The sequence below is a fragment of the Rhyacophila brunnea genome, unplaced genomic scaffold (assembly GCF_057557595.1).
Source record: "Rhyacophila brunnea isolate RB1 unplaced genomic scaffold, BYU_Rbru_1.0 scaffold_12, whole genome shotgun sequence".
NCBI classification, from domain to species: Eukaryota; Metazoa; Arthropoda; class Insecta; order Trichoptera; family Rhyacophilidae; genus Rhyacophila; species Rhyacophila brunnea.
The window spans coordinates 26,186,558-26,201,286 of record NW_028232774.1 but is presented as its reverse complement, the minus strand read 5'-3'; the positions used below and the strand labels follow the sequence as shown (position 1 = coordinate 26,201,286).

The 14,729-nt window shown below is 33.6% G+C and overlaps 1 protein-coding gene across 1 annotated transcript; it reads right to left on the bottom strand.

The window, feature by feature from the left end:
- Positions 1–2,602: 2,602 nt before the first annotated feature.
- Positions 2,603–6,451, bottom strand: LOC147077997 (uncharacterized). Its single transcript, XM_085940102.1, has 4 exons — positions 6,115–6,451; positions 5,325–5,419; positions 4,500–4,664; positions 2,603–2,620 (listed from the first exon to the last, which is right to left on the bottom strand). The coding sequence occupies exons 1-4, from the start codon at positions 6,449–6,451 to the stop codon at positions 2,603–2,605; spliced, it is 615 nt and encodes a 204-aa protein (XP_085796228.1).
- Between the last annotated feature and the right edge of the window lie 8,278 nt (positions 6,452–14,729).

The following is a 14,729-nucleotide window of genomic DNA, read 5'->3' as shown; positions in this document are numbered from 1 at the left end:
GTCATTTGTTTTCTTTCACAAAACAAGTTCATTTGACGTGTCAGAATTCAAATTTAGAATTTGCAGAATTAATCGAAAAAATGTGACATTTCTATTAGCATGTTAAATAATCAATATCAATCAAGATGAGTTTTCTATTAATTAATAACAAATTTGATTTTTTTTTTTAATACTTCTTTGTGGCTGTTTACGCACTATTTTTTATTGAATAATTACCTAGGCTACTAATTTCCATAGATATAGTCATATTAAGTTGCCATTGCAAACAATGAAATAAATTAATACGAATTGTTATAGTTGACAAAATTTGTGATATTGTATAATATCTACCTATTTTTACCATCCTTATCATCATCAATCTGGACCTATCCACTGCTGGATGAAAGCCTCCTCAGCCTTATTCTACTCCTTACTTACACATGGAAATCAGTGATATCATACTATCTATATTTATAATGCCATTTTTATCACAAGCCTTAATAAATCCACTGCTGGATGACGGCCTCTCTACGTTGATTGTATTCTTGATAGTCTTGAATTTCATCATCATCATCAATCCACTGCTGGACGAAGGGTTCCGCAACGTGATTCTACGACTATCGGTTAAACGAATTTGTGATATTATACCTATTTCTATCATCCTTATCATCATCGACCTGAACCAATCCACTGCTGGATAAAGGCCTCCCATAGCCTGATTATACTCCTTTCTGTCATATGAATTGCTGTATTTATCAAAATCGGTGATCTTATATTTATCGACATATTCATATCGTCACCATCATCAACCACAATCAATCCACTGCTGGATGAAGGGTTCCGCTACCTGATTCTACTACTATAGGTTTAACGAATTTGTGATATTATACCTATTTCTATCGTCCTTATCATCATCGACCTGAACTAATCCACTGCTGGATAAAGGCCTCCCTAGCCTGATTCTACTTCTTTATGTCATTTGAATTGCTGTATGTATCAAAATCGGTGATATTATATTATATCTATTTATATTGCCATTAGCATCATGAGCCTGAATCAATCCACTGATGGATGAAAGCCTTTTTAATTTGTTTGTATTTCTGTCGATCATATGAATTGCTATATTTATCAAAATTGCTGATATTATATTTACCCATTCATAATATCGTCATTATCATCATCAACCAAGATCAATCCACTGCTGGATTAAGGTTATCCCAACCTAATTCTACTCTTCTTGGTCACATAAACTGCCATATTTTTTTTAAATTTGTGATTTTATATACCTACCTATTTATATCGTCATCAACCTGTATCAATCCATTGCTGAATGAAGCCCTCTTTAAGCTGATTCCACATTTTTAGGTTTTATAAATTCCTGTTTTTATCAGAATTGGCCTATTCCTCTCAGATATATTATGTATTGCTTTATTATTTATTAACATTTGTCTCAATATGAATGTCCCGCACCGGGAAACTATATTGGCTAAAGTTAATTTTGAATTCAAAATTTGATTTGTAAATATTATTCTATTTTTTACATACATTTATTTTTTATAGACAATGAAACAAAACAATGTTTAAATTTGTTTTTTATGCTGCTAACCTTTTTCTATTATGTAAATAGGAGCCGAAAGAGATTAGTATTTGGATATAATGGGTCGCTTTTTATGATAATCACATAATATTGCTGTATATTCGAAAGAATGAGATGTATAATTATTTATCATATTTTTTTTTTTTTTTAGAATTATTAATAACCATGTCCTTGCTTTTTCGTACAAGGTGGTTGTTGTTAGTAATTTTGAACAATCACAAACACCCAGGCTTTGAGAAAAACACATAAATGTTGAAAAGCCTGAAGTGGTGTCAGGTGATATTGTGAATGCCTGACTCCAGAATAGACTACGCATATGACTCCAAATTTGTATTGGCAGTGACGAGATGCAAATCGTAAAACTGACAAATCAGCGAAATGTCAAAATGTCTGACGTAAATGAAAATCCATCCCGAAGGGAAAACTATGGCGCCGTTTATGCATACTTCACAAATATATTAATATACAATACCGCCAAGCCGTCTGCAAGACCTAGCGAAACAGACTGGCGAGAGCCAGCTGGCTCAGCTAGTCTCCTATATATTATTATTATCCTAAGAAATTTTGGAAAACGCACCGACTTTTTTTATTTAAATACCGTTTTGTTGATTATATAGGAATTCACTTCAATTTTTGGAGTCCCGAATCTACTTCCATTTGAATCCGGCACAATCTGATAAAACTCGACACAATCACAGATAATATCGTTTTTAAATAGCGTTTTATATCCGTCACCATACATTTTCGCATCTTGCTGTCCGTCTACCTCAAATTGATTATATTGTCGCTTGATTCTTTCTATTTAATCGAAATTTCACAAATCTAAATTAATGTTTTAAAAAATTATTCAAATCTGTAAGCGGCACATTGGCGTACATTGGAGTTTTGACAAGAAATAATTACATATTTCCTCACGAAAATATAATCTAAAACGACGTCACTGTTTTATCTGTCAAACTAATAGACTAATGATTGTCATTTGTTTTCTTTCGCTTATTTAGTTGACGTGTCAGAATATTTTCAAATTTAGAATTTGTGAAAATCCTAGAAAACATCGAACAGTAATGTGACATTTCAAATAGCATAGACATTTATTGCAATATTATATGTGTATTCATTGCCAATAATAATAATGGAGAATTTTAATACTACTATCAATGAATAATAATTTCAGATACTTTGATTATCCTGATATATTATGTAATAGTATTATTTTTACATTTAGGTAGGTAGGTAAATGAAATTCATGTCACGTTTATTACAAATATATTTAATTCGCGATGTTATTAATAATAATTAAATTGCAATGATGTTTCTTCTTATTAATATTTTAAAAATGACACTAGGTATCATTTATTCTTTATTACACATAACATCGCTTATATCTTATCGGTTATTGGCAAATAATATTCTAACAGTAGTCAATTATTACTATTTTACACCATAATTAGGTAGGTACTATAAGTAAGTAGCTACTATTTTTCCATTTTTGTACGTGAAAAAAATAATATCATTTTTATTTCCTCGCCCAGATAATTTGTTAAATAATAAATTAAGCATGTTGGGATTTATTCAGTGGTATTATTAAAAACCTACTAATTTTAAAATAAAATAGTATTTTTGCTCCTAATGCCAGCGCTCCATTGGCGAGCCAAAAGTCCGACGACAATAAGTCTTCAGATTTTTCTACGTTCTGCTACTGGCCAACAGACGTTCAACGAAACGAGTATATAATTAATTTGACGAGTAAAACAGTCGACTTTGACAGCATAGATAATATACGTATATCTGACAGTTAAATCGTGATGGCGTTAAATGATACCGACGTTTTATGTTTTTTGGGTTATTGGGTGGCAGATAATGTAATAACGAAGCAAAGGGTACACAAATACTGGGTGAAACATTGGATAAGGAAACGAACGACATTATCCCACACAAATTTAATACGAGAATTGCGTTTGCAACCGAGCGATTTCCGCAATTATTTGCGAATGTCGGAGGATGTATACACAGAACTGTATAATTTGGTCTCCCCATTTATTAAAAAAAAAAATACTATGATGAGGGAAGCTATTTTTCCTCATGATAGATTATGTGCAACCCTGCGATTTTTGGCTGCCGGCGGAACATTCACTGACTTGCATTATAGAACTGCGATTGGAAGACAAACTCTGGGCAAGATAATTCCCGAAACTTGCCAAGTCATCATTGACGTTTTGAAAGGAGAATATTTCAAGGTGTGTATTATATTATACGTCATCTAATAAAGTTGGGCAAATTTACAAATATATCATTAACAAGTAGACATTGGTTGGTCTTATAAAGTGAACGTTTAGTGGATTGTTTTACCTATATAAATCATAGACGGCAACATCATAAGAATGGCAGACAAGATGCATTTGAGATAGGTATATATATAGTCACAAATAAGGCCATCGTTGACATGCTAAATATTCAATAGACCATTAGAATGCTGTACCTAGCCAGGACTCTCCATATAGGCTGTAAGCAAGCTGCTTAATTATTCCTGTTGAATGTATTGTAATACTAGTCATATTCTTCGAAAAGCAAGCATGGAATTTGATTTCTAAATGAGGCCACATAATAATATAGGTTTGCTAACATAGCTCAAATACTTACCATTTGTTGTATCGCTTAAGCTAAGGTTTATAGGCATAAAAACAAACAAAAAAACAAATATTTTTACAAGATATTTATTCATACAAAAAACATTAATTTATTATACCGGCTTTTGTACATTTTTGCTTAATATACGATAAACTGGTTGAGTATGAACAGTAGTTGCTGGCGTTATTTTGTCACTTTGTCCCATAAAGGCAACTTCATGCATCAGCTTCTCGGCCAGCAATCTTTGTCCCTGTGACATCGATCGTAGTTTCATGGCCATCATTTTGCCAAAAACATCAAATTCATCTTCAGTCTTGCTTAGTTTGTCGGTGATCAATTCTAACACTTTGTTGGCGCTATCATTCGATTTTTTTCGTTTGAACGATGGGGGTTCTGGTGCTCTATTGAGATTCGACCTTGGAGTAGTCGACAACGTGGATGTTGAAGGCGAATATTCTATCTGTAAATAAAATGTTGATTATTTTTTGTTGCAGTTCCCTGATACGCACGAAGAAATGGAGACGATTGCAGAAGAATTTAATAGTAAATGGCAATTTCCAAATTGCCTGGGCGCAGTTGATGGGAAACACATTGCAATCGTGCCACCTGCAGGCGCCGGCTCCCACTTTTATAATTACAAACATTTCCACAGCATTGTTTTGATGGCGATTGCAAATGCTAATTATGAATTTATTTATGTTGATGTTGGAACAAATGGACGTATTTCTGATGGAGGCGTACTGAGAAAATCTGATTTTTTCAAACGTTTAGACGAAGGCAGATTAAAAATACCTGCATCAAAAAAACCTACTGCTAATTCTGATGCACTGCCATTTGTTTATATTGGCGATGAAGCCTTTGCATTACATAACGATTTCATAAAGCCGTATTCACAAAGGCAATTAAATCACAGTAAAAGAATATATAATTATCGGACATGCAGAGCCAGGCGAATTATAGAAAATGTTTTTGGCATTTGCCAATGCCACTGCCAATGCTAAGAAAGCGCGAGGAGATTTCGAAAAATATTTTAATACTACCGGGGCTGTCACATGGCAAGAAAGTATGATAAGCAATAGATAAATTAAACCAATGTAACAATTTAGTTAAAATGTTTTACCTCAATACAATCTTCGTTGTTTAACGAGTTGGAGTAACTCTCATCAGGAGACATGTTTTCCAAATCGTCCACCATGCTGGATATTGAGCTCGATTCTGTAAAACAAAATGTAAATTGTTAAAATACAACATAATACTCAAACTTGTTTTTTATTATCTCTCCCCTAAGTACCCATTCCTTCATACGGTTAATATTGATATTGGTATAATTGGTGTAATCTAGTATATCGGGTATTTTCAAAATGTGTTTTCCGCTGTATTCCTCATAACCAAACTGTACCATTAATTTTGATTGATGATTGACGATTTATTGATTGTCTCTGAAGGAACCTAACTCGAGCGATTTTTGATTTTATGATCGTTTCTTTTCTTCTTCTTTCGACCATGTCCGATCATAATATGGACCTCCACGGAGTGGAGGTTTGTATTGACAGATTTTGTTTTTACGAGAAATGGATGTCAGCCACTTGCTCAACATATTAGGTCCATACTCTGACTCATACACAAATTGAAATTCAATGTGTACTTGTCAGACCCAGGATTTGAACCTGGGACCCGACCACGACTCAATAAGCCGCGCTTCCACCGCCATGATCGTACCTATATATTATTATTTCTTACCTACCTCAGCAAAGAATAAGAAATTTTATTGTGACTAGAAATGATTCATAGCTGTATGTTTTAATTGCTTAATAGTAGCTAATCTAATGCGATGTCACTTTCAGAGCTAGGTACGACAATTTCATAATCTGCACGTGTATAATAAATAGCTTTAAAGCATTCCTACGTACCTTCCATTTGGTCGTTCAAGAACTCCAAATTTTTATAGTACCACAGTTTGGGTAGATAAACTGCGTCTGTGCCGGCTCCGCTTCGATATGATGTCCTTACTTTATTTCTCTCCTTTCTGTAACCCGACCTCAATGTCTGTATTTTCTTTTTAACATCGTCGACCCTTGCCTGCGGCTCCACCTTGATTAAAATCTCCAAAAGTTCCGCATACGCCAAGGACTTGGCATCACGATTCTTGTATAGTGGGCTGGTCGTCTTCCACAACGATGGGTTGTCTTTAAAACAACTAATAAAATCTTCCAAGAAACTTTTCGAATGCACTCGTAGATCTACCATTGTTGTTACCGATGTGAGATGTCCGAACACTTTGAATGACAGTAAAATAATGATGGCGCTGTCGTCCGTCGGCATAGATATAAATAATGTGACGGTAAAGCGTGGTGAACGTACGAATTTCAGCGGCTCGGCGAGTAAAATATCAAACATGTTTGAAATCCAACGAGCCTGGTCTGCGGATTAAAAAGTCCGCAGACCTGGGGTGCTCCACGCGAAAAAAAAGTCCGAAGACTGTAAATCGTCTGACTTGCGTGCCAATGGAGCGCCGGCATTAGACACTGCAGACTAAGCTTTGTCAGTTATACGCAGGGCTTTTTTTCATTTAACGCGGTGGAACGGCGTTCCGGCACCTTTTTTCACGGTTTTATTTCAAAATCAATTAAACGAAAAAATATTTGCGCTTGAGTAATTACAATAATAATTCGTTAAAATGATAAAATAAGGTACAGGTGGAAGCAAAGAGATTGGAAGGGGAGGAGTCCAATCTCTTTGGGTGGAAGCCATTTTGAATGTTGGCGTGTTAGTGTTAGTGAAGTAACCGTATAGTTTAAATAGCAAACCTGCGTATGTAACTAGCTTCATACGTATGGCTTTGCGTATTATGATTTTTACAGTTTGACGTTTATCGCATGGCGGCATCTGCGTATATTGTTATTTACGTTTGTTTAGTCAGTTTGTGTTACGATTACGTGTTGTGCAACTATTTTATATATTATTTAGTGCAACCCCAAGTTTAAATATGAAAAAAATTTCCTGTTACTTCTCAACCACCGGCAGCGGCGCCGATTCCGCAAATAAAAAGCTCAAACAGTAACAGAAACGATGACAGAAGATATGGAAATATCGGTATAATGTAGATGTTCCTGAATCATCTCGAGCTGATCTCGGGGATCAAGGTCGAACTCAAAACGATTGGCCAGACTGCTGGTCATTAGATCAAAAAAACGATTTTTGCTCAAAAAACGAATGGTTGAACGTACACAAAATGAAACTTGGCTGCACAATTTGCAGAAACGTTGGAACTCTTGGAACTGAAACGACAATGGGAATGAAAATATCCAAAGAATGGGCCAATAATGAAATTACGTATTCTGGGAAAGAGAGGAAGCTACAATTGGGGTCACTTCGAAAAAAAAATTTTGATCACAGAGGATCTATTGCACACAAAGCAGCGTTAAAAATCATTTGCCAAAAAAAAGCAGATTGAAAATACTTTTTTAAAATCGTTATCTCGCGAAAAAGTAATAACAGCAAACATTTTTCGAACTGCATATAAAGTAGCTAAAGAAAATCAATCATTCAATAAGTTTGAAAGTGAAATTAATCTCCAAGAACTAAATGGGATCGAAATGTGTCATATTCTCCATTCCACTAACGCATGTATTAACATTGTAAATCATATATGTGATGAAATGAGAAAAAATGTTTTCAAAGAAATTGTTCAATCGAAAAATATAATTTCTTTGATAATTGATGAGTCTACCACCATAAGCCAAAAAACCACCCTCATTGTGTATATTCGATGCTGTGTCGAAAGTGTTGGAATGAATTCACCAATTAATTTGTTTTTGGATTTGATTGAACTTAAAGACGTAACGGCAAAAGGAATATTTAAATCATTACTCCAATCTTTTGATTTATATGGGATGACAGAAGAATATTTAAAAAAATATTTAGTTTCGGTTGCATACGACGGCGCTGCTGTGATGTTAGGTTCTAAAAATGGAGTGAAAAAATTGCTGACAGAAAAATTTCCTTCAATTATAGTTTGGCATTGTACTAATCACAGATTAGAATTATCAGTAAGTGATGTTGTAAAGAAAATTTCAGGGATCAATAGATTCAAATCATTTATTGATAAACTTTATGTTTTATACCACACGTCGCCGAAAAATAATAGAGAGTTGCATTTATGTGCAGAATCACTAGGCGTTGAGGTACTGAAAATCGGAAGAGTTTTAAGTACCCGATGGGTGGCATCTAGTTTTCGTTCAGTTTCGGCTGTGTGGAATAATTATGAATCCCTTGTGCGTCATTTTGAAGAAGCGATGAATGACCCTACAAGAGATAAAAATGACAAGTGTACTCACAGTGGCTTAAAGAACAAAATAACATCAACAGCATTTTTATTGGATCTAGCATTGATGTGCGACGCTCTCCAAGAATTGTCGGAACTTAGTTTGGACCTACAAAATCGCAATGTGAACCTTTACATTGCAAATCGAAAAATAAATGAACTCGTTCAAGTTTTTGAAGAAAGAAAACAGAATTTTGGACCCTATTATAAATGTGCTGCAGCTGCTATAAGCAATCTGCATTTTCGTGGAGTTTTACTTCACGAAAAAGTTTCTAAAAATGATCCTCCTATTGATCCGAAAATATTTTATTCCACGTTGAAAACGTCAATTGAAAAAAGGCTGCTAGATAATAAAGATGTTAAGTTTGCACTTTGGGCTCGCGTACTTGACCAAAAATATTGGCCTGAAGACATTGATAATCGGTTGACATTTGGAGAGATGGAAATTAGAAACATTTCGATCAGGCTAAAACTAGATGAACGAGAAATGATTCGTGGATATCGCGAATACATTCTCGAAAAGACATATTCTGAAAAACTCTTGCGTTTGGTATATGCTCTGAATTCTATTCCCATTTCTTCAAGTGAATGTGAACGGGGGTTTTCGCAAATGAATCTTATTATTACCCCAACAAGAGCTTCGTTAAACACTAAAACAGTTTCGGCACTCTTGTTCATCAAACTCGTGGGACCACCCTTGACACTTTTCGATCCTTCAAAATATGTTGATAGGTGGTTACTTAAAGGAAGACATTCGGCCTTAGACTCTAATGCCAGCGCTCCATTGGCGAGCCAAAAGTCCGAGGACAATAAATCGTCCGATTTGTATATGCCCTGCTACTGATCAATGAACGAATAAAAAAGTCGAGCTGTCAAAAGTCAAAAATTGCGATTATCGTAATGTCTTCTGATAACCCTATAATTTTGTGTTATTTATATGTAGACTTGCGTAAAATAATATAGCAGTAAAAACAACACAAGATTTACGTTTTCTTTTATGAATTTCATAAATACAAATAAAAAAATAATTGGTAAATCTCTCATTTTATAATGTGTAAATTAACAAATAAATCAATGAAAATGTTTAAAACAATTACAGATTTTTTTGCGGTCCGAATGATTGCGTATTAATGTCAAATCGAATTTGCATTGCGATCGACGGACGAAGTCTGGCAACTCGGAGGTAAAATATCAAACATCTTTGAAATCCAACGAGCCTGGTCTGCGGATTAAGAAGTCCGCAGACCTGGGGTGCTCCACGCGAAAAAAAAGTCCGAAGACTGTAAATCGTCTGACTTGCGTGCCAATGGAGCGCCGGCATAAACTAAGAAAAGGAATCGAGATGATGTATCAGACGAGAATTGGAAAAAACTTTGGAAATCACTCTAAACTTTTATTCAAGTTCATAAATAAATACATTACATATGTATTTACAATTATATTTTAAATTAAGTCTTATTTAGTCTTATTTGTACAATATATTTTAAATATAATGTATGTATTTTATTGTTTCTGTAGCTTTGTTTTGACTAAAATAAAAATTTATCGTAAAAATCAACCTTTTTTTGTTCGCTTCGTGGCATAGGGTATGGGTCCTGGTATTTATCAAAATCGGTGATATTATATTTATTTACATATTCATATATCGTCATCATCATCATCATCATCGACCTGAACCAATCAACTACTTAAAGACCTCCTTAGCCTGATTCTACTCCTTTCTGTGATATGAATTTCTGTATTTATCAAAATCGGTGATATTACATTTATCTACATATTCATATCGTCATCATCATCAACCAGGATCAATTCACTGCTGGATGAAGAGTTCCGCAACCTGATTCTACTACTATATTATACCTATTTCTATCGTCCTTATCATCATTGACCTGAACCCATCTACTGCTGGATAAAGGCTTCCCATGCGTGATTCTACTCCTTTCTTTCATTTGAATTGCTGTATTTATCAAAATCGGTGATATTATATTATATCTATCTATATTTCTATTATCATTATGAGCCTAAATCAATCCACCGGTGGATGAAGGCCTCTCTAAGTAGTTTGAATTTCTTTCGGTCATATGAATTGCTATATTTATCAAAATTGCTGATATTATATTTACCCATTCATAATATCGTCATTATCATCATCAACCAAGATTAATCCACTGCTGGATGAAGGTTATCCCAACCTAATTCTACTCTTCTTGGTCATATGAACTGCAATATTTTTTTAAATTTGTGATTTCATATACCTACCCATTTATATCGTCATTATCGTCATCAACATGTATCAATCCACTGCTGGATGAAGGCCTTTTTAAGCTGATTCCACATCTTTAGGTCTTATAAATTCCTATTCTTATCAGACATAATATGTATTGCTTCATTATTTATCAACATTAATTGTCTCGATATGAATGTCCCGCACCGGGAAACTATATTGTTTAAGGTTAATTTTTAAAACAAAATATGATTTTAAAATATTATTCTATGGCTCCAAGCATTTATTTTTTATAGACAATGAAACAAAATAATGTTTAAATTTATTTTTTATGCTGCTAACCTTTTTCTATTATGTAAATGGGACCCGAAAGAGATTAATATTCGCGTTATATTGGATCGCTATTTATGATAATCACGATTGAGATTTATAATTTTTTTATCATATTTAAATGCATATACCTACACATATATTGTATTAAAATTAAAATGACAGTGGTAGCAATCGGCGATCGCCAGCTGTTCTTCTAGGCCTAGCAGCCTGAAATGGTGTCAGACGATATTGAGAAGGCCAGACTTCAGAATAGACTACGCACATGACTCCAAATTTGTAATGGCAGTGACGACATGCAAATCGTAAAACTGACAAATCAGCTAAATTTTTAACTGTCTGACGTGAATGAAAATCCATCCCGAAGGGAAAACTTTGGCGCCGTCTATAGACACTTTACAATTATTATATTAAAATCCAACACCAAGTCATTATCAAGAAAAGCTGTCTGCAAGACCTAGCGAGACACACTGGCGAGAGCCAGCTGGCTCAGCTAGTTGTAATTAATTATTAAATAGGTACATAGTGGACAGTGGTGAATACCGACGAGGTGTTGCCACAGTGAGTAGAAATTTTGGTGATTTTGACATACTTTACACTGCGCGCTTAAGGGGACGCTCTACAGAAATGTCCTTGAGAATTGAAAATATGATATTTTTTATGTGTTCCGAAATAGCTGGTCTACTAGTAATATTAAAAAGTCGCAGCCAATATGTGCGTCAAAAGTAATGGTCAATAAATTAAATTTAAAACAAACAAATTCGCTTCGGCTTCAGCAGAGTATGGGGTGACCAAAAAATAATATCTTTTAATATACTTCAATGTTACTAAATTCAATATGTTAATCAGCTGTTTGGTGGATAGTATTGCAACCAATATGGTGGATATTGTGACGTTTTTAAACTTAGAGTTTAGTTTAGTAGTTTAGAAACTTTTTTTTTCGACCATGTCCGAACCTGATAGGATAATATGGGCCTCCACAGAGTGGAGGTTTGTATTGACAGATTTTGGGTCTGGCAAGTACACATATTGTTTTTCAATTTGTGTGTGTCAGGGTATGGACCTAATAGGTTGAGCAAGTGGCTGACATCCATTTCTCGTAAAAAACAAAATCTGTCAAATCTGTTTAGAAACTTAGAAATAGATTAATAACTTTTTAACCTGAAATTGTACGAGAACTAAACATACGAAGAATTTTGAAACACATTATCTACCTACATTTTTATTTCATGTGCTATCCAAAAAACATTATTAATGAATAGTATTTATTTTGAATGTGTAAGACCTATTACATAATTATTAAACAAATAGGTACATATTGTTTAATTCTAATGCATATTTAAAAAAAAAAGTGGAATACCTATAGTTTATTATAAAAAGAAAGTGACTTTTTATTACTTACCCGATTGGTTTAAATTTAGTCTGACACTTTTACAAACAAGTAACGCAACTTTATTTTTAGTTGGTAGGTACAATAATTATTGTATTTTGTTGGTAAGTAAAGCCATTGCAAGAAATAATTTATACTTATAAAAAAATGATTATTAACGTGGTCACCCACAGATTATTTTTTTTATTCAAAGCTAGCGGATCGCAGCGAGCAAGACAAAGATGCCGACAGAATCGAATCACCCAGGGCTGTCGAAGACGTCTTACTTGTTTTTATGATAAATTGTTTTTAATTGTGTGCAATTTGGCGGAAAAATATAATATATACAGTTGCATACCATTCGGTTATCCAATGAGCTGGGTTTTGTTTACTCTTCCGCCGACATCCTACAGTTTTATTTTTTATCTTGCCCATCTCGCGTAAGGCTATCTGATATTATAAAAGTCACACAGTACAATAGTGTTTAAATCTAATATGTAATTGCACCGGTTTAATTAAAAACTATAACGAAATTAACATTTTAATGAGACAAGATACATATTACGAAATATCCAAAATACACATCATCAGATAATATGTGAAATATTTTGATAAGCAAAAAAATAAGCCCAATACAAAAATAACATAACATAATCAGCTAGTCTTTTCATAATTATTTTAGATGAATGTTATATGCCGTTTGACGCTTGGAAGTATGTAAGTATTCCATCTTTACAGTAAGCTATTTTTAACTTTAAATTTGTAGCTCTTTAAAACGTACGATTAGATTGATATTATTTTGACAGCCCTGTATTCCGTCGGCCGGCATCATGTTACGTCGCATACTTGTTATGTTTGAAGGTAATAATAATAATAATGATTATTCATTTGACCGAGAAGTGTAATTAATAATTAAAGCGTTTCTTAAAATAAATCCCCGATGGTTAGAGGTTTTTGAGGTTAGACTGAATTAAAATGACGTCCTTTCAACGCTGAGATTACTCTCTGAATGAACTATGAATGACCTTAATACATACTTAATACATAATCTGAATACACGAGCCGCGAGCCACATTAAAGCGGTACGCGAGCAACACGTTGCTCGCGAGCTACGGGTTGGCACCGCTGTCCTAGACCACTGATTCTAAATCATTAACCAACATTCTTTTTGTAGATTCGATCATCAAACTAATAAGTTAAGTTATACCTACCATGAATTTATTTACCATTTACAGTGGTTTTCAAACTTTTTCATTTTGCTGTGTCCTTTGTGAACCCGTTAAACTAGTGCTCGAAATAGAAAATTTTACGAAACGGAACGCTCAATATTTTTTCAAAAAATATGTGTAATATTCGATATAATAACTGTAATACAAAAAATATCTCAGTTTTACATAATGTTCTTTATAAAACATTTTCAACACCTCATTCACCCGAATCAGTTGTTTGTGACATCAAAATATATAACAATATAACTTTACGAAATCATTTACAAAATCATAACATTAATAATATACAAATATAAATATCTAATTGTATATGAATCTAATTGGACTAGGAAACATACATGAAATAATGGACAAACCAATACAATTTCCCATTGGTTTCGTCAGTAGTTTGAATACTTTATAAATGTATAACTAAGTGTAGATGGAAACATGAGTAAAGATACCTTGTCGTAATTGATTGTTAGGTTTTTATCGATTGTACTTCTTCCTTCTTTCCTCGATATGTTATAATATAAGTATTATGTTCGATTATGATATATCTTGATAATGGCCTCTGCACTGCAACTAGCCCGAAACGTCAAGGAAAGAAGGAAGAAGTCCATGCGGTGAAAACCCAAAAATCAATTACGATGACAAACAACCATGAAAGTCTCAAACAGCCTTTGAGATAGATACAGACAAGACACATGCCACTTTATTCAAAGCTCCGATTTTTTGTAAATTGGAAATATTTTGATGAAACTATTTTTTAATCAAATCAAAATCCAACATGTACGAAAAAGCAAGAGCATCAAGCATCAAGAACACAGTATGAACATCATAATAAATTAATTTAATAAAATTAGCTATTCAATTAATACACAAGTTTTACGAATGTAGCATTCTTTATTAAATAATATGCATACTTTTAAACAAACTTAGACCTAGATTCTTCGGTTAGCTCTGGTATGGTGATTTAGAATCAGGTTTACAAAATAAATAAAAGTGTTTCTTTGGTTCATCGAACTATCCAAATTATTTGTTTTTCTTATTGGTACGAAGTTGAAATG